General features: G+C 38.3%; 1 protein-coding gene across 1 annotated transcript in view; it reads right to left on the bottom strand.

The window, feature by feature from the left end:
* LASP1 (LIM and SH3 protein 1) overlaps window positions 1-14164 on the bottom strand; it is a 59375-nt gene extending 45211 nt beyond the window's left edge. The window contains exons 1-2 of the mRNA XM_034415391.3: window positions 13747-14164; window positions 4706-4800 (exon numbers count right to left, since the gene is read on the bottom strand). Coding sequence (XP_034271282.1) covers window positions 4706-4800; window positions 13747-13815 — 164 coding nt within the window. The 5' untranslated portion in view covers window positions 13816-14164. The remainder of the gene's footprint in view (window positions 1-4705; window positions 4801-13746) is intronic.
* Window positions 14165-23049: the final 8885 nt, after the last annotated feature.

The following is a 23049-nucleotide window of genomic DNA, read 5'->3' as shown; positions in this document are numbered from 1 at the left end:
ATGGGAAAACTTACAATTATCATTGATTGGGAGGATATCAATATTAAGATGAATATTTTGCTAGAATCTTATATTTGTTCCAGACAATTCCAATTAGATTAGGGAAAGATTTTTTCGAACAATTGAATAAAATAGTGTTAAAATATATTTGGCAGGGAAAGAAGGCGAGGATAAAATTAAAGTTGTTACAAAATGCTAGAATGAGAGGGGGTTTTGGTTTACCTAACTGGGAACTTTATTATCAAGCGACAAGTTTGATGCCGTTTTCGCCCTCCCAGAGGCTCAAGGAAAGCCTCCGGAGCCTGGAGAGGGCAAAAATGCCCCCCCCGCCGTGGTGCAGGAGGCTGACTAGGCCACGTCCCACCATGCCACACCCACCCAGCAATAGGGCAAGCTTGCTAAAATTTTTGAAGCCCACCCCTGGCCCTATCAGTGAGAAATGGGCAGTAATGTGAAAACAATGAAGCATGATTTTGCAGCATGCTCTAATAGCAGGGAACAGAGCCTTAATAAAGAAATAATAACCATGGATTTACTTCTATTCACAGACCCAAAACAGTAAAATAACAGCAAAAATACATTCTCTGGTTGTTAGTTCATATACTAACACAATGTTTCTCTGTTTAGTGGCATGGTTGTAAAACTCAGTAAAATACGAAATAACATAGTGGTGTAATGATGTTAATCTTAAATCTATCCAAAAGATATAGGCCCATGATGGCGAACCTATGGCACACCTGTCAGACATGGCATGCAGCGTCCTTTCTGTGGGCAAGCGAGCTGTCGCCTCAGTTCAGCTTTGCTCTGCATGTGCACGCGCCTCCCACTGGCCAGCTGGTCTTTGGGTCTGTATTGCGCATACATTGGAGCAGAGCACATGCGGGGCCCGTGTGTGCATGCACGGGGTGCACGTGTGGGGCTGCGCGCATGCACGGAGCATGTGCATGAATGGTACATGCACACGTGTGGGACACATGCACAGAGGCCGCATGGACATTGCATTTTGGGGGTTTGGGCACACGCGCATTCAGATGCACGCACAGTTTGGGCACTTGCTCTGGAAAAGGTTAGCCATCACTGGTATAGGCATAGTACAATATAGGTAATCCTTAATTTGCAACTGTTTTACAATGGCTCAAAGTTATAAAGGCTTCAAAAATTTATTTACATTATTTAATCTATTTTATTTAGTTTATTCTGCAAATTTATTTAGTCCTCAATTTTATGGCTGTTGTACTAACCTTACAGTTACATGACTGCAATTCAAGCGGCTTTTATTTATGATGCTGTAGAATCTTGTGGTCACATAATCACGATTTGCAATGACTTCCAACAAGCAAAGTCAATTGGGGAAGTCAAATTCATTTCATAACCATGTGATTCACTTAATGACCACTTGGTTTGCTTAACTACCACAGTAAAAATATCCATAAAATCTGATCTGATCATGTGATGACTTGCTTAATGACCACATAGCTTAGCAACCAAAATTCCAGTCCAAATTGAAAGCTTAATTCAAAGACTACCATACCTGCACAGGCAATCTACTTGAGAAAAAAAATATGACATACATTAATTCCCACAATTGAAGAATGGTTAATAATTGTCGGGGTTGGCAAAATTGACTGTTCTAAATAAAGAGGAAAACATATTTACTTTTGTTTCTATTTAAAAATGTTTCTATATTTTTTCATTTAAAAAAATAACATTTTAAATTTTGATAATTAAAATGATTTTATTATAGAAATGGCTTGAAACATTTACAAATGTAAAGCAAAACATTGAGGCGTTTTTGTAACATTTTTTGTACTCTTCTGGATTAAAAAGTCAAAGGTTACTTTTTTCTTTTTTACTTTCTGCATTTTTTCTTTTCTCAATTTTTGTTTTCATTTATATTTTATTTTATAATAAACTTTAATAAAAAGAAAAAAGAAAGTATGACATATACTTGAGTCTTATCTCCCTAGCATACTATTAAATAAGTACAATTTTGCAACTCATTTTCTGATTGGGTGCTACATAGCCAAAGACATTTGATACAATGCTTTGCCAAAGTACTTTATCCATTGCTGTTCTTTTGGCTTGATTTAAGTCAAGCTTGCAATGGGCTAAACCAATTACAACTTGCTTTATCCAGCTTTTCCTTGGTGTCCTGCAAGGAATGTTCTTCCATGGGGATATGTTCTCTAGAGTAGCTTGCATTGGTGAAAAACTAGGAATATTCTGCAAATGTTCCTAAAGCATCCCAGATGCCATTTTGGATTTTACTGGCTATTTGTAGTTGGTTGCAGCACTACTGACATATGGTTTCATTGTACAAAATCAATGTGATAATCTATGAAGGTTGTACATTTGGAAAATCTTCAATTTTTGGAGCTATGGCTATAGAATGGGGTGTGTGTGTGTGTGTGTGTGTGTGTGTGTGTGTGTGTGTAAATAAATGTTAGATTTCTACCCTAAGTACCAATTGAGTGAACCAATAGCTGTTGTGGCAGCGCCATTCAGTGTTTCATTTTAGTTATTGAAGCAACTTTCTTTTCATCTACTATAGAGGTGAAATATTTCAATTTCATTACACTTGCAGGATAAGTTATTACAACACAAACCCTTAACCCTAAATTCACAGAGCAAAATAAACAAAATAAACAAATAAACAAATAAACAAATAAACAAATAAATAAATAAATACATACATACATACATACATACATACATACATACATTACATACATACATACAGTAGTGGCCAAAATTGTGGAAATCTTTTGGGAAAAATATATTTTTAAGGTTTGATGGCTAATAACACCACTTTGTTTTGGAGTAGTACCATAAAATTATATATCAATAGAAAGATAATTTAATCAAGAATGTAATGCTTTTTAACCTTTGTTTGAGAGATAAAAGTGGCTTTTTCTGTGGAATTCTAGATTTCAGGCCAAATTCCTGCAGTCTGCACCGAACAGTCCTTGCCCTCAACTTCACATTGCATTGCACCATTTCATCTTGTATAAACCCAGATGATTTTCTTCTGTCATGTAGGCACAGTCTTTTAATTCTTCAATCATCACTTGCTGTTGTGCACCTTTTCCTGCCTTTACCAGTGTGGTTTTGTAGTGACTGAGTCTCCTTATATCTCTTCAAAAACTTAGAAATGCCACCTTTGATTAAGTTTCCACCGATTTTTCTTCTAATTTCTTTATAACTGTAGCCTTGTTCACTTAATAATACTATTTTACATTGCTTTCTGGGTGACCAGTTAACTCTTTGCACCATTACTTTAATTTTATTACGTTTTAGAAGCTCACTAAATGAAAGAACACAAAAAAAACCAGCCAACTTGATAGCAATCACATAATACAGACAAATGTCCTCCTCTTAGCTTCAACACAGGACATCAATAACTGAATCATATTGTGATCTGATTGGCTCATTGCCAAAAGAAGATGATTGGCTCTCTAAGCACTCATGGTCATTGGCTACAATCAGATGAAGGAAAACTACCTGATATCAACCTAAGCAAGTTGTGCTTCCTTTTTCTGATTATTTGGCTATAACCTTTCCTAGAATACAGATAATTGAATGAACTTTGTTGCATTACATTCTTGATTAAATGATCTTTCCATTGATATATAATTTTATGGTACTACTCTCAAAGTAAGTGGTGTTATTAGCCATCAAACCTCAAAAATACACTTTTCCCAAAAGGTTTCCACAATTTTGGCCACTACTGTAAATACCCAGTATTCAATTTATTTACTAGGCAAATAGTAATGAATTTAATTTATTCTCCTAATAAATTTTCTTACCTAAGACTTTCTTTTCTTCAGGAGCTCCAGTCAACAGCAGCAGAAATGTAACCCATAACTGCTATTTTATTGGCAGATATATATTAACAATGGTTTGGTGAATTTAAAGGCTTGCCATATTCGAACACTATAGTTCGAATATGTCACTATGCATAACTATGGCATATTCGAATACTCAAAATAATCTGGAATAAAATATTATTTTAAAAGTTCTTTAAATGATATTTTAGCTCTTCATTTAAAAAGTTCATTCTAATTGTAACTTGCTCTCAGGTTTTCTTTTTAATAATAAGGCTATATCTCACAAAACATTCTGCTCCTTACTGCTGACTAAAATTTCCCCTTGCAGTACTTTCTTATACTTGGTTCTTCATTACTTTCCAAAGCATGTTTAAATACGTTCATCTTGTAGCTCTTCTTCTTTCAGTGATTACCACTCTGCTTTATCACAGTTGTTCCTCAGTCTGGAAACTTCTCTGCAAGTTTTTCCATTAGATTATTGCTAAGGAATTATTTCTGACTTTTTTTTCTTTTACTGAAACCACAACTTTTATTTTATATTTTGTTACTATCTTATTAACCAACAGTGGCACCAATATTTTTCTTTGGCAAAAGATGTTATGCTGGTATCACTGTCATTTAATATATTATTGCCATTAATTTCATATTTATCAAGAAAAGAAACACAGTCCATTTTAGAGATTTGGAAAACTAAAATGCACTGCATAGGATTAGGAATGCGATGAGAACATTCTTCAATCAGTTTTTTTTTCATATTGCTTATCTGCAAATGGTTTAAGATCTCAACCAAGATCTATAAATGTATAGTTCCTTACAAAATAGTTTTAATCTGTGCATCTCTAGAATTATGAGGGCAAAACTCTGAAAAGCATACTTACGCATTGCAGTATGGCTTCTTCTCATAGCCCTTGTAGTTTTTCATGTTGAGAGTCATCTTGCAGACTTCGCAATGAAAACATGCTTTATGCCAGTACTAGAGAAATATAAGAAACATTGCAAGTGGATTAATTAACTAAAGAATATATATCCAAAGGTAACAAGTCTTTGTACCAATCCTGATGCATTTTTTAGAAAGATGCTCACTGTAAGAACTTTATGTTGCTGAAATGTAAAAACAAAAACTGAACAAGTCCAGGACAAACATGTCTTTTTATTTAATTAGTAAAAACAGTAGTTAAGTTCTTAAAATAATTAGTTTGTAACTACTAAACCTATTAACTCTAACATAGTGGTCCCCAACCTTTCTGGCATCAGAAACTGGTTTCGTGGAAGGCAATTTTTCCACAGGCTGGGATGTGTGTGTTTGTCTTGCAAACTAAATCCTGCACATGTGCACATGAAGCTTTGTTCACTCACACAGACCGTTTCCTAACAGGCCATGAACCGGTACCGGTACCAGTCCGCAGCCCATGGGTGGGAATCCCTGCTCTCACAGATTTGTATAAAATTAGAATACAGAAATATATAAATTCCATCTGACTAAAGGCCCACAATAATACTTCCCAGATGGAAGTTATTTTATGTGATCTTACAACAGCAATACTATTCTGACACATAAGAAAATCAAGTTTCCCATTGGTTTGAAAGATAGCTATTTTATCATCAAGATTAAGAACAGAGTTAGTTCATGCTAGCATTTCTAAGTGGAAGATTTTATGTCTTCTGAAATAGGAACAAAAATTTCTGAACTGAGAAAAGTAGCACTGAATTGTTACCTGCAATTATTCTAATTTATAGGTAATCTTCAGTTTACAACCATTTGTTCAACCTTATGATGGCCTTGGGAAAAGTGATTTGCAATGTGTCTTTGAAGTTACAACCATCACACCACTGATCGGTATTTGGACACTAGGCAACTGGTTTGCATTTACAATTGATTGCAGAATCCTGTGGTAATCATCTGCAACCTTCCCAACTGTTTCCGATAAGCACAATCAATTGAGGAAATTGTATTCAATTAATAAGCAGGAGATTCACTTAATTTAGTAAAAATTGTTGTAAAATCAGGTTTGATGACTTGCATAATAACAATATAACTTACAATGGAAATTCCAATCCCAAGTGTGGTTGTAAATTGAGGACTACCTGTATTCACAGTAGAAGATGAACTAGAGAGCCCATGTAGTAAAATAATATTTTTTTACTTAACTACCTAAATTGAAATTGTATTAAACCATAAAATGGAAGCTAAGCATCTCAGTCACTTCTTTGATCTTAAATGTCAAGAAAATCCTAGAACATAGTTTCTGAGAGGGGCACATCATTATGTACCATAAGGACAAAAATATGAGGGTATTATGGGAGACAATAAAAAAATACAGAATAGATGACAAGAATAAGATGATTACATGATTCTGAAAAAAATGCACAATAGCTTTCTGCAACCATTTTACAGAAAACAGCTAGGAATTAAATGGTTAAAAATAGTACTAAATTCCAAGATGCTGATAGAACGAAGTACTAGATTTAGAAGAGGACATTTAGTATAACCCTTTCTGTTCATTCCGCAACATCCCACACCCTCAACAAACTGTTAGGGCAATCTTTTCAGGATTACGAGAAAAAGATGACAAATGAAAAATATTCAAGGTAGTATGTACTTTAGACCAGGGGGGAAATGCTCCCGGTTCGGACCGGATCACCCGATCTGGTAGTGATGGAGACCGGTGGTTCGAGGAACTGGTAGCAAAAATCCCTGCGCCTCCCCCATGCCCAGCTGAGCCGCGCAATCATCAGAGGCTTTTTAAAAGCATTTTTTCTACAACCTCTTCCGCCGAAAAAAATGCTTTTAAAAGTTAAAAAAAAAGCCTCTGATGATTGCGTGGCTCAGCTGGAATCGTCAAGAGGCTTTTAAAAGCATTTTTTCTACAACCTCTTCCGCCGAAAAAAATGCTTTTAAAAGTTAAAAAAAAAAAAGCCTCTGATGATTGCGTGGCTCAGCTGGAATCGTCAAGAGGCTTTTAAAAGCATTTTTTCTACAACCTCTTCGCCCGAAAAAATGCTTTTAAAGGTAAAAAAAAAAAGCCTCTGATGATCGCACAGCTCAGCTGGGATCTTCAGAGGCTTTTAAAAGCATTTTTTCTACAACCTCTTCGGCTCAAGGGGTTGTAGAAAAAAATGCTTTTAAAAGCCTCAGACGATCCCAGCTGAGTTGCCTGACTGTCAGAGGCTTTTAAAAGCATTTTTTAACAACCTCTTTGGCCGAAGAGGTTGTAGAAAAAATGATTTTAAAAGTTAAAAAAAAAAAAAGTTGGCCACGCCCACCCAGTCACATTAACTCCCCCACCAAGCCACACCCACAGAACTGGTAGTAATAAATTTTACATTTCACCACTGTTTTAGACCACTTACTAATGTACTTTATATAACATGTTCCAATAATATTGTAGAATTAATCTGTTTCCATTTCTTTTCAAGGGTTCCATTTGATATCAAAATTGATTAAATGTATCTATTTATTACATATAACTTTGGACTTCATTTTTCTTGATAATCCTTCTTCAGCACTTTTGGAAGGGGGGAAAATTGAAGCAGAATCACAAGTATAAAATTACCCATTAAAATCTTCATAAAGATTCTGCTTGTTAGACTAACTTCGCTTTCATGACAATTAAAAGTAACACATTTTATTATTTTAGAATTCTAGGAAAACTATCAGGTAACATATGAAGTAAAATCAAAGTTTCTCAAGAGTATCTGTACCCATATGGACCTCTTTATTAACAGATTCCATCTAATATCTTATTTTCTTTCATCAAGTACAAAGCAGCAGTTTTCTAAACAAGACTATCAAGCAAGAATTGGTACACTACTATTTAATGATCAAGGACAATAGTTAGATTTGCTACTCTTCTGAACCACAATCAGTGATAATTGCAAAGTATCCTGGAGTCAGTTAATAACATGGGAATTCACCACACCCAATTTTTAAATACAGCCTAGATGACAAGAGCACATAATGACTCATCAGTATTAGAAGAGAAGTCTGCCTCATTTTATTGCCTAGAGCAACAGATTTGTATTTTCATACGAGTCTGAAACTCAATTTCCATGTAGTTCATTTTTATTTTTTTTTAATTTTCACTGAACCTTTGACATAACCAAAATCAGGACCTATTTAATGTATACCCATATACAACTTTATGTTTTCAGTCACCAAATAAATGAAGGGTAATTGGAAGTCTCAAATAGCTCTTAAAAACCAGAGCCTTCTTACCCTCATGATGTACACAATTTGAGTGACTGCAAATTTCATCTCAAATATAAAATACATGGCAAATTTGAATACTGTTATCAGATAATATGTCATTCACATTAATATGTATCAAAATACTGTAGTTACCAATAAAATTGGGCAAATACATTTTTTAAATAGCAATCTTTCCAACCTAAAAAGTGGTCTGACACAGGCCAAGTTCACACGACAATTTGCTTCAAATTGATAACCGTATTTTAAGTTCCTAAATCTTTAATTGTTTTAAAAATGATCCCAGAGTTGTGGTTCTCCATTGCTGGAGGTTTTGAAGACGAAATTAGTCAGTCACTGTCCAGAATGGTTTAGGGCTGTGATGGCGAACCTATGGCACATGTGCCAGAGGGGCCACACTGCGCCCTCTGTGAGCACATAAGCCGTCACCCCAATTCAGCCCTGCCGTACATGTGCACGCGCCTCCCACTAGCCAGCTGGTCTTCGGGTCTCTACTGCACATGCGCATGGATGCATGTGTGGGGGGCATGTGTGCATGTGCAGGGGGCAAGGCAGGTGTGGCCCATGTATGCATGCGCAGGGTGTATGCGCAAGGGCTGCGTGCGCATTGCATTTGGGGGGCTTGGCCGCACACATGGGCATTTGGTCCAGAAAAGGTTAGCCATCACTGGTTTAGGGCCTCCTGATTGAGCAAGGGGTTGCACTGGAAGACTTGCAAGACCTCTAACAACTCTGTTATTCTGTTATTTATTCTGAGATGAAGAGGGACCAAAGATACGTTATGTATGAATGTTTTAACACTGAATGTGGCCACTGTAGAAAATTATGATTAGTGCCCACAAAAAGGACAGCTAAGAACTATCATATATAATCGCAGCTTTGACAGCTTTTTTTTCATTATTTAATTAACCTAGTATTTACATAATACATGGAATCATAAACAGTCTACAGTTTTACACATAGTAAATTAAAACGTGGTTGGCTAATTATGCAATGAAAATCCAGTTTTAGAGATGAGATGGAACATTCTTTCATACCTTTGTAAATAAATATAGATACTAGGTACAAAAATATAGCTAAATGTAAATTTAGATAGTGAATGTAATAGTAAATGTTTAGATAGTGAATTAAATGTAAATAGGTTCAAAAATATAGCTAGATTATTGTTACTATTGTCACTATTGCTACATCAGAAAAAAATTCATAGTAGTTCTATAGCATAATTAAACAATAGCCAGTGTGGCTTAAGAAATGGCATGTAGGAACTTGAAAATTAAAAAAAAACCCGAAGTACCCAAATTCAGCCACTGTATTCGCTTAGTATATCTTTCTGTTTCATTTTCTATATACAAGATGGGAATAATATAAACACTTGATACATGGTATAGATCTGGGATGTCAAACTTAAGACCCACGGGCAAGATCCAGCCCACGGGGTGCTTAAATCTGGGCCGCGGTGCCTCTGCCAGCCAAAACAGGGCACCAGGGGGTCCATGCATGCCTCCCCACTTCTGTGCTCTGTTGTCAGCCTGGACAGCCTCCTGAAGCACTCTGCCAGCCAAAGCATGCCCCGTTTTGGCCAGCAAATTGCTGCAGGAGGCTGTCCAGGTCGAAAATGTGGTGTGGGGCACCTCATGTGGCCCCTCCGTGTCCCGTTTTGGGCAGCAAAGTGCTGCAGGAGGCTGTCCAGGCTGAAAATGGGGTGCAGAGGGGGGCTGTGCACACCCCCATACCCCATTTTCAGCAGCAGAGTGCTGCAGGAGGCGCCCGTCCCATCTCCCTCCCTTCCCCCCATCAGCCAGCCCGTGGAGAACTTCAATGCCGATCCGGCCCACAAAGAAATCCAGTTTAACACCCCTGGTATAGATTGTTAAATTGTTCAACCAATTTCTTGTATCTGAACAAAAACACAGATGCCATTTTATAATTTTCAATGCAGATAAATTTGAGATTTTCAGATCTTGCTTTAGTATGGAGCTTTAATAAAAAATGCAACTTATCAAGAAATACAACTTGCATGAGCTACTATTTAGAAAATTGGCAAAACAATGATCCACATATGGAGCAAATCCATTAGATTAGAAAGAATGTCAACTAACACCATCTGGTAAGAGATTCCATATAGTTATTAGATGGCTTTCAGATACAATTCAAGATGTTGGTTGTTATCTATAAAGCCCTACATGGAATAGAGTCTTTCTAGCATAGATGATGATTTAGAGACCATGGGAGTTTTAGGCATGAAAGATGAGGTGGGTGACATTGGAGCCAGGCACTCGCTCTCAGCCCAATACAACTCACATGATAATAGGCAGGAGAATAGCAATAGCACTTAGACTTATATACCACTTCACAGTGCTTTTTACAGCCTTCTCTAAGTGGTTTACAGAGTCAGCATATTGCCCCCAACAATTTTGAGTCCTCATTTTACCCACCTCGGAAGGATAGAAGGCTGAGTCAACCTTGAGCCTGGTGAGATTTGAATGATTGCCAAATTGCAGGCAGCCGGTGATCAGCAGTAGTAGTCTGCAGTACTGCACTCTAACCACTGCGCCACCGTGGCTCCTTTGGTATGTTTGGATTACAATTGGATTAGATATGTTTGCCATCTTGAGTTAAATATTAAAAAGGCAAAATAAAATTATAATAGGGTTTAAATATTTGGGGGGAAATTTATTTCTCAAATTCTTTCTGATCTTGTAAGATAACAGGGTTGACATGCTTGGTCCCACCTATTAAGCAATGTTGTCTCATGGGACCAAGGAAAGATGTCTTCTCTACTGCAGTACCTGCCTTTGTGAATGGTATTACCCCCTGACACCACAGTCATTCAAAAGAGCCCTGAAGACTACTTCCTCTTTCCCCAAGCTCTGTGCTGGGAGAGGTATAATGGAATCTTAATCTTCCTGAATGGAAGATACATGTCCCTGAAATGTTAATAAATTTCTCTCCTTCAGGCATGGTCATATTTTGTTAATATTACCGTAATATATTGTTTTTCTGTTAATCTTTGCAAGTCCACCCACAATTGTTGAAGAGTGACAATCATAACAATTTAACTAATAAATATTATAGTAAATTTCAGTCTCTGTCTCACTGCTTTTAAATCACAGACTGGACTTTGGGAGCTGACCAAATGTGCTTTTATGTCATAGTTTTTGCATTTTTTTAATACTAAAACAGAGCTTTAAAAAAACAATTATCCTAAACAATGCTCAGGTTGTGTCACACAAATTTATTAGCATATGGCACATTCATACATAATTTTCATGTTTATATTATAAATAGAAAAAAGATTACTGCACAGTGCAGTGAAAAATTTCACTTGTATAACTGGCACAACCTCCCCTTTCCTCTTAATTACCATCGAATGCCTTCCACAACATAGATTCATTTCTAAGCATGAGCTAGTCCTTATAACACGGGTGTCAAACTTGATCGCGTCATGGCCCGTATCTTGACGTATCTCGATGTTTTCTGCCTTTGCGGAGATGGGGTGGGCGTGGCCTGCACGTGATGTCTCCGGCCTGCGGGCTGCCAGTTTGATAGGCCTGCCTTATAACAATTGTGAGTGTAAGCTGTTTAAGGAAGGTCTACTGCAAAAGTGGTGACCCTGTAGTTCCCAACTTCTATCTGTACATCACATAAATTTAACTCACACTTCATTAAGATTTAGCTCCATCACTATTTCAGGAGTATATAATTAATTGTTGCAGTTTATGACATAAATCTCCTCCCTTTAATAAAGGCATAGTAAGTAGGAAACAAAGTTGCCACATCATCTATGAATCTAAAAAGTCAGAACCTTTTTAAAGCCAATATGTAATAAGATGAGCGAGGCATATAAGTTTTTGTAGTTATAAACATGATACACAGCGAAGTCCCTATAATACTTGACTCAGTTTCTTTTTTAACAGCAAAATAGTCATTTTTAAAAAGGATCTGTTCTTATAAACTCAATAAACTGCAGTAATCATCGATCCAAAGGGAGGTGGCAAGGGAATAGAATCTAATATAAAACAGATGATGGCTAATTTGTTCATCTTTTTAGCTATTGATACAACAAAGCTGTTTTTTAATTGTGGCAAAAAGTGGTAGAAAGCTTCTCTTGACAGACTTTTAAAACTCTTAAGAAAACTATTTAAAGTCATAACATTTGCTTAAACAAATAATTGACAACCTGGCTCAAATGCCTGTATATTTTGACAAATCAAAACTGGAATGTCTTCAATATAAAAATCAGTGGTTCTATATATTTCATTTGTTTGCTGGAAATAATTTGAGAAAATCATTTTGTAATTCCTCTATTTTTTTTAAAAAAGTGGGCAAGTAATTTGATAAAAATACAGTAAAAAACAAGTAGATACTTTCTAGGCAAGGTATCAATACATTAAGAAAAATTAAAAACAAAGCTTTGCTAAGCCTTAGGTTTGGCTATTTGCATAATTTATTTTATTGAGGTTACATTACTGCAAAAGGAAAAAGTGAGAAGCCTTTACATTATAGATGCTATATTTGTAACCACCATAACAATGCCAAAAGTGTTAATTACTTAGCAATAGCTTGCCCTTTTAACATCCCTTCCCTAAATCCACGTCTTTATGCAATATTTCCCAATTCAAACTGATGTCAATTTAGTCCATAATTTTGAGAATCTGAAAATATAGATCTTATTAGTTTTCTTTACCACTCCATCCTCCCTAAACTACACTTCCAATAACATAACTGTTGAATATATTTCATACTTTCTTTGCATCTCTACTGTACTGGCAGTAAGGCACACCTGTCGCTAGAGATCAGCAGGCTTCTCAAATTTCTCTTCATACCATCTCTTAGGTTCGGTTCCAAAATTGACTTCTTTCCTGTATAACCCACGGCAAGCAGAATCTGAACCTTCATAGGTGCCCCCACCACCTACCCTCCTGCAAAGTGTGAAGCTTTCAACGTGTCATCAACCGTCGTTCCACAGGTGATAACCCCAGACTTTATATATTGTCCCCACAACCGTTAAGTCGCTTTTTAAGTGGCCCTACAGAGACATTCGCAGAAAGCACATGTAATTCAGCTCCACCAGATTTGCCACTCCACACCCAGAAAGGCTGCTTCAGCTCCACCGCGTCTAGGAAGCGCTAGGTTCCCCCGGGTGACTCGTCCCCCATTCCCTCCTCTACGCAGCCCGCCTTTTGTTCAGGCTACCTTGTACCTTATCCTCCCACGCCCTGTTCCTTCAACCGCTCCCCAATGGCCACTCTCTAAAATGCCCCCTTTGTGCTTTCCACACGCTTCCTTCCCTCAGCCTGGCCTGCTCTCCCCTTCCGGCAATCCACCACTTCGGAGCTTGCCTGCCTGCCTGCCTGTCCCTCTCCTCCAATTGGCCCGCCTTCCCTTCTCCTTCCACGCACACACGCTCCGCACCGACCATCCCGCCCTTGACATCTTTGCCCCGCTCCACCCCAACCGTCCCTCACGAACACTCTCCCTTCACACGCACGCACACGCACACACCACACACACATATACACCCCCCCCACCCGGGCAACCAGCAACAACAGTCTCCCTCCGGGCTGCCAACTGCCGCTACTCCTCGACTCCCCTCCCCCCCCCCACTCCTCGGCTCCGCAATCTCCACTTCAGTTCCTCACAGGCTTCCCTCAAAAGCCACCCACCCACCCACCCCGCGGGGCTCGCGCCTTCTCTCTTCACGGCACCCACCTTGTCGAGGCAGTTCACCTTCTCGGTTGGGTAGACGATTTTGCCGCAGCGGGCACAGCTGGGATTCATGGCGACCGAAGCGAGGTGGGGAGGGAAGGGTCTCTGTGTGTGTGTGTGTTTGTGTGTGAATGCTACTGTTGCCGCCGCCGCTGCTGCCTCGAAAACTGCGCCCTCGGGAAGGTTCTGCAAAGGCAGCAACGGAAAGGAGGGGAGGCGAGTAAGCAGGAAGCCGCCCCGGCAATGGCTGGTTGCAACTAAGAAGGGAAGGGGCGCGGCGAGCCACTCTCTTTTGCGCGCGCGCCTCCGCCTTCTTCCTCGTCAGCGCGAGCGGTCGACCGCGCGCGCACACACAAAAGGGGTGAGGAGGAAGGCGGCGACGCCAGACGGGTCGGCGGCGAGGGGGTGGGGTTCGGGGCTCACGTGCGAGGGGGGTGGGAGTGGGGGTGGGAGGGAGAGAGGGAGGGAGGGAAGGAGAGCCTGAAATAACGACGAAAAGGAAATTTGCGGCGCGCGCGCAAACGTTTCGTGGGTCGGGGAGTGGGACTTAAAAATAGGCTGAGAACGGGGACCACAACGGTGCTCTGAGTTTTTCCACCTTGAACTTTCCAACTATAGTGCCTATCATCTTCAGAGAGCTCGGCCGAGTTAAGAAAAGGCAGGCTTAGAAAAGCTTTCTTGCGTCTGGTAGAAGTGGAAAAACTCCCTTGAACTTTGCCTCGGAGTAGATGAGAGCTACTGTACTTTGCATGTTCCCTACATAGCCTTCCTAATCTCCTCTCCAGATATATTACACTCTTATCTCCCATTACTCCCAGATTGTACACCCAGTGGCTAAGAAGTATAGGATTATAATTTAAAATGCTTGGAACGGAAGGAGAGCTCCTAATTCAGTTTAAATGTGCTAAACCTAGAGTGTAAAAATGAAAAAGGAAGCGTATAAACAGCACCAAACCAAAAACCACAGAGGTAGCTATTTCCTGGTTGCTACAGTGCTTTGCAATAGCTATTCCTCTGTCTCATAACGAAATGCCACTTTTCCTCCTACATGTCAGAACTTCCCCATGTTTTTGAAAATCTTGTGGCAAGCAGATATTCAACAGGTAGAAAGGTAGGAACTGAACAGCTTGCTTCAACAGTTGAAATTTACCTTTTTTTAAGGCATAGCAGTGACAGCATTTATTGGATGCCAGTTATGGAGCTTTCTGAAGAAAAAAACTTCTCCAAATCAAAGTCTAATGTTAGATCTTTTCAATGCCAAAGCAAGCTATTCCACTAAAACTGATGGTGAACCTATGGCAGAGGCGCCCTTTCTGTGGGCATATGAGCTGTCGCCCCAGTTCAGTTCTGCCACGCATACATATGCGTCTCTTGCCGGCAAGCTGGTCTTTGGGTCTCTGCCAGACATGAGCAGGGGGCATGGCCTGTGTGGGGGGCCTGTGCATGCTTGTGCGGGGGGGAATGCGTGCATGCCCGCGGGCAGGACACATGCTCAGGGCGCATGCATGCATTGCATTTTGGGGGTTTGGGCGCATGCAAGCTCATTCACGCGCATGTGCTTTAGGTATGTGGTCCAGAAAAGATTAGCTGTCACTGCACTAAAATTACCAATTTTGTCTATTCTGATTACCAGAGTCTAATACTAAATTCATTTTAAGCAAGATCCTTTCCAGATAGGTACACTATACTATAATGCCAGTGGTGGGATTCAAGTAATTTTACAACCGGTTCTCTGGCCTAATGATTTCTTCCAACAACCAGTTTGCCAAACTCTCAGAAAGTTAACAACCAGTTCTCCCGAAGTGGTGCAAACTGGCTGAATCTTACCACTTTATAATGCCCATTTTCTCCTATCACCATGACAAATTGTTGAAGTTATGGGAGGAGCTAAGAAAAGCATATGGAATTGACAAGGCCTGAATATAGATTTTAATTTATGCAAAGTATTCAATATATTGTTCTGTGTTTCTCAAACTTTTTTTCTAGTCAAGTATACATCAGTGGTGGGTCTCCAAATATACCTTGGCTTGTAAAACTAGACAGCTTTCTTCTAATTTCTTTTTTCTTTCAGTATGGGAACTTCACTGCAGCCTGCCCACCCTCTTCCCCCAAATGTTTTCTATAACTTGGCTTGGTTTGGCTTTACCAGCTTTTCATTATTCTCTTGTAAGAGGATTGAGTCTGAATGGAATCATTTTATATGCTATAACAATTTGGGAAACAAAAATGAATATTGTGTGATTGACAAATCACATCTGCCCTGATATATCAATGATTCTGAAATAGTAAAAGACCCCTAATTTTACAATGCATATCTTCACATCAGTATTTCTTGATACAAAATCACAAGAAGCTTGGTCACATGAAAGGAAAAAGATAATCATGAAGATTCCCCAATCAGACATTGTGGACTAAATGCAATTTGCTTTAAAAGCAACATAACCTAACTTCTCCATTAATAAAACAAGGCCATCAACAAATGATGGACATCAGCACCCTCTGCTGCTATATACTAATAACGTTTCTAGATACTTTGGATAACAGTTTTTTTGTTCTAAACCTAACCTAATACCCATGAACTTAATGCAGCCCCCTAAGCCCTCTCTTTTTTTATAGTATTCTTTTATATATTTACATAAATACTAACTTGTTCTCTTTATACTAAGGGCTTCTGGGAAATTAACGCTAAGAAAAAGTTTCCTATTGGAGTGGATGAAACAGACTTATTGAATGATGTTATACAGTATTGTCTTTTCAATATATTTTCTCATTTATGATTTAAGACAAAAACCAGAATATTCTTTCTTGATAAAATATAAAGCCCAGTGTCTTTAGACTAGAAAAAAAAACAGATTTTATACTCTATATAGGATTTATAGGATCAAAGATGAGTTTGCTTGTTGAATGCCTAGAATAATACAATGTACATTTTTGAATGATTTTGTTCAATCTAATTCTCTTTACATTGTTCTTATATTTTCATATATTTCCTGTCATACTCAATTTGCACACTAAAGAATTATTTTATGAATAGTGTAAATTTTGATCAAGTCAGGGTCAATGTGAATGATCACTTTTAAATTGCTTTGCAATATAATAATACTCTTCCATTCCCATAATAGAGAAGATATTCTGAGTAGAATTATAAACTATCCAATTTACAAGTATTGTTCTCATATTTTCACTGTTTTGACTGAGGGAAACCAGAATTAGACAAAGCAATGGCATTAATCTTTTGATTCCCCAGAGCCCCCTTTAACCATAATTGCTCAAAAGTGGCAGTGGTTTCCTACCAGGTGTTTCTTCTGAAACACAAGAAAATTATAGTGCAAATTGGATTAACATAATCTCTCTCTGTCTCTTTCTCACACATTCTAATTCGCCTCAAGCAAGTTCCCTCTGGTTCCATTTATTAATTACTCTTAGAATGCTGTCAAAGCCAGAGTCAGCCTGATATTTATTCACAGTCCTATCCACTATTGCTTCCTAATGGAGTGGGATCTGTTGTTTCAATTAAAAGAAGCGAGAAAACCAGTTAATCCCCACTCTTTATACTTTTGGTTGCTACTTCCCTGACAACAGGCATCCAACTTTTAAAGCAAATCTAAGAACATCAGCTACAGGACAAGTTACAGCTACCATTTTCTTGGTCTCTACAAGCAGCTCTGAAACAAACAGGGCAAGAGGAAATAGTAGTTCAGTTATGGGGCAAACATCTTTTACAGAGTGAAACAGTACAGCCATCTATTTTTATTTAAAAAATTCCACTGCATGTTAATGGTATGTGGAAATGACCTTGGGAGACAGGAGGAAGAGCCATAACCTACATAACAGTCATGCAAAAGGTTTGTGCTTCTTGTCTGGACTAAAGGGCTGATACATTGGATGAGAATTGTTTCTGATATTTTGCATGGTATTCAGTCCTTAATCTGTTTTGCTTGATGTCTGACAAAGCTTTTAGGTGCTCTGGCTGTTGAAAGAATTCTTCCCTTCTTTAGAAATATTTTTAAAAACAAAGCACACAATAGATGGACTTCCTCTTAGTAATCACAGTAATCCAGCCAGTGACTATTCCTTAGACTTTTTGAACCTATCCAGCTGGTCTAACCAGGCAATAGGTGGTGCTATTTAGTGAGAAACTGATATAAATAGATGAGGAACATTGGCAGCTAGCTGGAGTTCTAAAATCAAGCTTCTAGAAAATAGATTTCATAGATATTATTAATAATTCATAATTCTAATAAAAGCATGGCTAATCCTTCTGTTATAAATAAAAGTTAGAATAGAGGTGATATCTATGTTTTATGTCTGGCTATCTCCAATACTGAACAGTTGAGGATCGAAGCATACATAAAACCAAGTGAAATAACCCTGCTCATCCATCTTGCAACACGGAACGAGGATGAAACATACTTCCTTTAATGATGTATGATAATAGTTTAGAAAACACTGTACTATTACTACCTTAGTAGCAGTTTCAGTTGACTTTTCCAATAATAGGAAAAGCCCAATCTGTAGTTTTCTTCAGTTTGTTCTTTCTAAACCCTGGGATATAAGCACACATAATCCAAAATGAAAAGCAGGCCAAACTCTGGGCATTCAATGTATCTAATGAAGTTTAATTTCAAATCAAATTGTTTTTTAACTTCTTAGGAATGTTATCATTCATAACCAAGATAATAAAACAATTCTACATTATCAAGATTACTTAACCTTGCAAAGGCAAAGTTCTTTTCTTCAAGCAGACCTACCCTAGGTTGCAAAAATCTGGACAACCGCAGGATGCCAAGGGCACACAATATGTCTTTATATCTTCACTACTAGCAATGTAGATATTTGCAGCCTGCATATGATAAGATTTATTTCCAACATTTGATTGTTTTATCTTTGTTTAAAAAGGAAACTTTTCCTAATCAACCTCTGTCTTCCCTGAAACGCAGTAAGTAGAAAAACAGAAACAGGTTTGACTTGATCCTGTAGAATGATTTTAATACAAGCAATAATAAGGCAATGTACAATGCACATATGCAAATGCATGCAATACAGTGAACAAATTTACCCTGAAGAGGGACTTGGAGATAGTTAAAACCAGTTTGTCTTGAACTTTCAGTTTCAAGGTGCTATACCTACATTTGAAGATTCCCCAATGTACTGTAGTTTGTACAAAAATTGATGCAGTGTCTGACATATAAAATGACAACATTTTAAAATGGACTAAAAGTGAAGAAATTATAAGGAATTTCAGAGAAAATGCAGTTCCATCAAATTGGTGTTGATTCTTAGAACTAAGGACATTGGTTTGTTTGTTTGTTTGTTTATTAAATTTATTTGCTGCCCATCTCATATCCAATGCCTCTGGATGACTTACAACATTAAAACATTAAAAATGTCCATTATAATACAGCAGATAAAAAGCATGATATATAAACTTTCTCATAGCAATTTCTCTCAAAGCATTGGAGTTTTTTGAAACTTAAATTGATGTATGAAATTAGTCCATTTTTTAAAACTGGCTCGGTATATTGTATAAACTCAGAGCATTACAATAAGATAAACCTTGACTTACAACCTTAGTGATTGTTTGAAGTTACAAGTCACCGAAAAAAGTGACTTACAACTGGTCCTCAAACCCCTTGTACTTAGGAACACTGCATCACATCCACAATCATGTAATCAATATTCAGGCTCTTGGCAACCAGCATGTGTTTAGGACAGTTGCAGTATCCCGGAGTTATGTGATTGCCTTTTGCAAGCTTCCACGCTGTCTTCAGACAAGCAAAGTCAATGGGGAAACATGGGTTTGCTTAATGACCTTGTGATTCACTTAACAACCATGGTAAAAAAGTAATAAAATCAGGCATGACTCACATAACAATCGTCTTGCTTAATAGAAATTCTGGTGCCAATTTAGTTGCAAATTGAGGACTATCTGTAACAAAGTTAAGCATGATATATAAATACAAGCAGTAAATGGTTAAATAATGACTTATCTGTTGGGAAAAGACAATTTACTCTCAGCATGAATTGCGGATATGACTGCTGGTGTATTTATTTGTTCATCGGTTATATTTTTCTACAGTAGCAGTCCTCAACTTTTCTGGCTCAGTGGACCGTGGAGGTGGCAGCTGTGGCAGGGGAGAAGGGATGGTTTCACGTACATGCATGCACTGTTTTCACAAATGCAGTTTCATGCAGACATGTGCATTTGCCCACTACTTTCATGACCCAATTCCGAATGGGCCGTAGCCTGAGAGTTGGAGCAGAAGTGGATTTCATCAGGTTCTGACCAGTTATGGAGAAACGGTAGTGGAAATTTTGAGTAGTTCGGAGAACCGGTAAATACCACCTCTGACTCCCTGCCTCCATCTATACTCTGCCTCCCGAGTCCCAGCTGATCGAGAGGAAATGGGGATTTTGCAGTATCCTTCCCCTGGAATGGGGAGGGAATGGAGATTTTATAGTATCTTTCCTCTGCCACACCCACCAAGCCACACCCACAGAACCGGTAGTAAAAAATTTTGAATCCCACCACTGGGTTGGAGCATATCTGCTCTACAGTATATCACCTCAATTTTCTCCCAAGTTGATACCTTTTAGATGGCTATATCACTAAATCACTAAATCAGCATTTCCCAAGTTGAAACAGGGATCACATTTTTTAAAAAAAGCATATAATATATGTGCAGAAAAAGGAGGAGCCTGAGCATCATCAAAGCATACAGTGGGCTTACGCAATCACAAAGGTTGAGTAAATATTGAGAGATGTCTAAACTCATTTTGTGATGAGTTGATAGTTTCTACTCACTGGTGACTTCTGACATGTGTATACATCATAGTCCTTAGAGTATCTGTAGAAGTGTATATACTACTCTTGAGATTAATATTTTTCTATATTGCTTCAATTCCAGATTTTTAAATAGAAAATCTGGTAAGGATGAATGGTCTGGTAGTAGAGCACATCTAAAAAGCACAAATTTGTAGTAAACTGGATACTCTATGACACTGAGCAAGAATGATTAATATAGTCCATCAAGAACCAGTGAATAAAAGATGTCAACATTTTTGGTGCTGAGTCACTCTGTCTCAATTGTGAGTTCACAAGTGCACTGATTTTACTAATATAGGTAATCCTTGACTTATGACAATTGAGCACAAAATTTATGTTACTAAATTTGTTAATTTAGGTGAGTTTGCCCCATTTTATGACCTTTTCTTGCCACAGTTGTTAAATGAATCACTGCAATTGTTAAATTAGTCAAATTGTTAAGTGAATATTCCCCATTGACTTTGCTTGTCAAAACGTCACAAAAGGGATCATGTGACCCCAGGATACTGCAACCATCATAAATATGAATCAATTGCCACACACCTGAATTTTGATCATATGACCATCGGTCATAAGTGTAAAAATTTGTCATTTCACTTTTTTCAGCGCTGTTGTAACTTTGAATGGTCACTAAAAGAACTGTTGTAAGTTTAGGACTATCTGTACAGAATAAACCACAACTGGCTGGTTTCAAACTTAATACAAAGACATAAACATAATTGAGTTAACAGTACATTAAACCTCAAGCATGTTAAATATATTACAATTTAATCTAGTGCATGAAGCTAGTGTCTATATTCACACAGCACACTATTTTGCTTAACTTTTTTTTTCTGAATAAAATACAATTGGCAAGTCCCAAAGATGCTGTTCAAAAGGCAACTGGACTGAGAATCTCCATAAACATTTACAATTGGCAAGGTTCACAAAAATGGTAAACCATAAATGAGGGTTTACAAAATCCAGTGTCTGGATTCATACTGTTTAGCCTAGGTATTCCTTGATTTACAATTCATTTATAACCGAAATGACAACAGTTCTAACAAAAAGTGACTTAATACCAGTCCTTGCCCTTAAGACTATCACAGCATCTCCATGGTCAGGTGATCAAAATTCAGGCACTTGGCAATCTGCATGTACTTACAATGGCTGCAGTGTTCTGGGTCATATAATCATTTGTGAGTTTCTCAGTGAGCTTCTGGCAAAGCAACATCAATAAGGAATGCCAGATTTGCTTAATAACGGTGACCAAAAAAAATGTCATACAATCAGGCATGATTTACTTAATATCTGTCTTGCTTAGCAATGGAAATTCTAGTCCCAATTGTAGCCATTAATTGAGGAGTAACTATAAGAATACAGCCACTGTGTAATGGGGGGAAGAGATAGGGTGGAAGCAACTGACAAAATTGTTGTTTCCTTGGACAAGGAACTGCTACTAGAAAGCGGGGGCTTCATTCAAGTCATTCCCAGCTCTATTACAATGACACCTGCAGAATTCTGGAGCTGGGAGGATCTTTCATGAAAATAAAAGCACCCCAATAGAGGTTGCCAATAGCTGTTCCTTTGAGACCATTAAAATGAGAATAGGAACCCACAGTATTATTCCTTGCTCATGCATTGCTTTTAGCTGCCCACTCTGATGCCTACTAGATGCGCTGGGCTTCTGTCTTGCAATGCCTCAGCCTGCTTGGTCAAATATACATCCTTCCAGCAACACAGCCAGAAGGCATAAAGAGAGAACATGCCTTTGGCTTCTTTATAATATATCAGAGAAGGCAGGAAAGTGGTCCAGGGTCCTCCAGGACTCTCTTTTTAGCACAGTAGTACCATCCGTTGCAGGGTTGCAAAGATTCGTTGATGGATTCCTTGGGGAAGAAAATGAGCAGCGTTATGCATCCTTTTTCACAACGGGGGGTTATTCTAGAAGCCCATCCCCTCCTCTAAAATTCCTCAGCAATTTCTCAAAGCTTTCCCCAAACTGGCACTGGGAAATGACGTCCAGGTCTCCGTCAACTGCAATTGGCATGATTTCTTAGATGCTTGCCATCACGGATTTCTCGCTACCGAAATATTGCTTTCCTAAAAGAAAAAGGGGTAAGAAAATTAAAACTGCCTCCCAGATGAGTAGGCTTGTTCTGCCTCGGGGCTTTGTGATTTGCCAGGAGCAGCCAGTTAACTCTAGCAAACAGGTTTTCATACAGATCAAGTTTATTATCGGGCGTTCTCAAATCAAAGACGTACAATCAAGATGACATTCATCAGAATATTCATAATCTGTCCCATTTCCTAGTGTAAAAGAATGGTAGATCTGTCCCCTTATTCAGAAAGCATGTTCTCTCCTCTGTGGCAATTCGTAATAGCCCGGGTTTGTTCCAGAGCCTCAGTGGCCAATCATACACACAGATGTGATCCAATGTCATGGACTACATTTCCCATAATGCAATCTCTGTCTACATCTCCCACAATGCAATCTCTTA

Source organism: Pantherophis guttatus, chromosome 4, assembly GCF_059756535.1.
Source record: "Pantherophis guttatus breed Tessera chromosome 4, ASM5975653v1, whole genome shotgun sequence".
Classification (NCBI taxonomy): domain Eukaryota; kingdom Metazoa; phylum Chordata; class Lepidosauria; order Squamata; family Colubridae; genus Pantherophis; species Pantherophis guttatus.
This window is presented reverse-complemented; position numbering and strand designations above follow the sequence as displayed.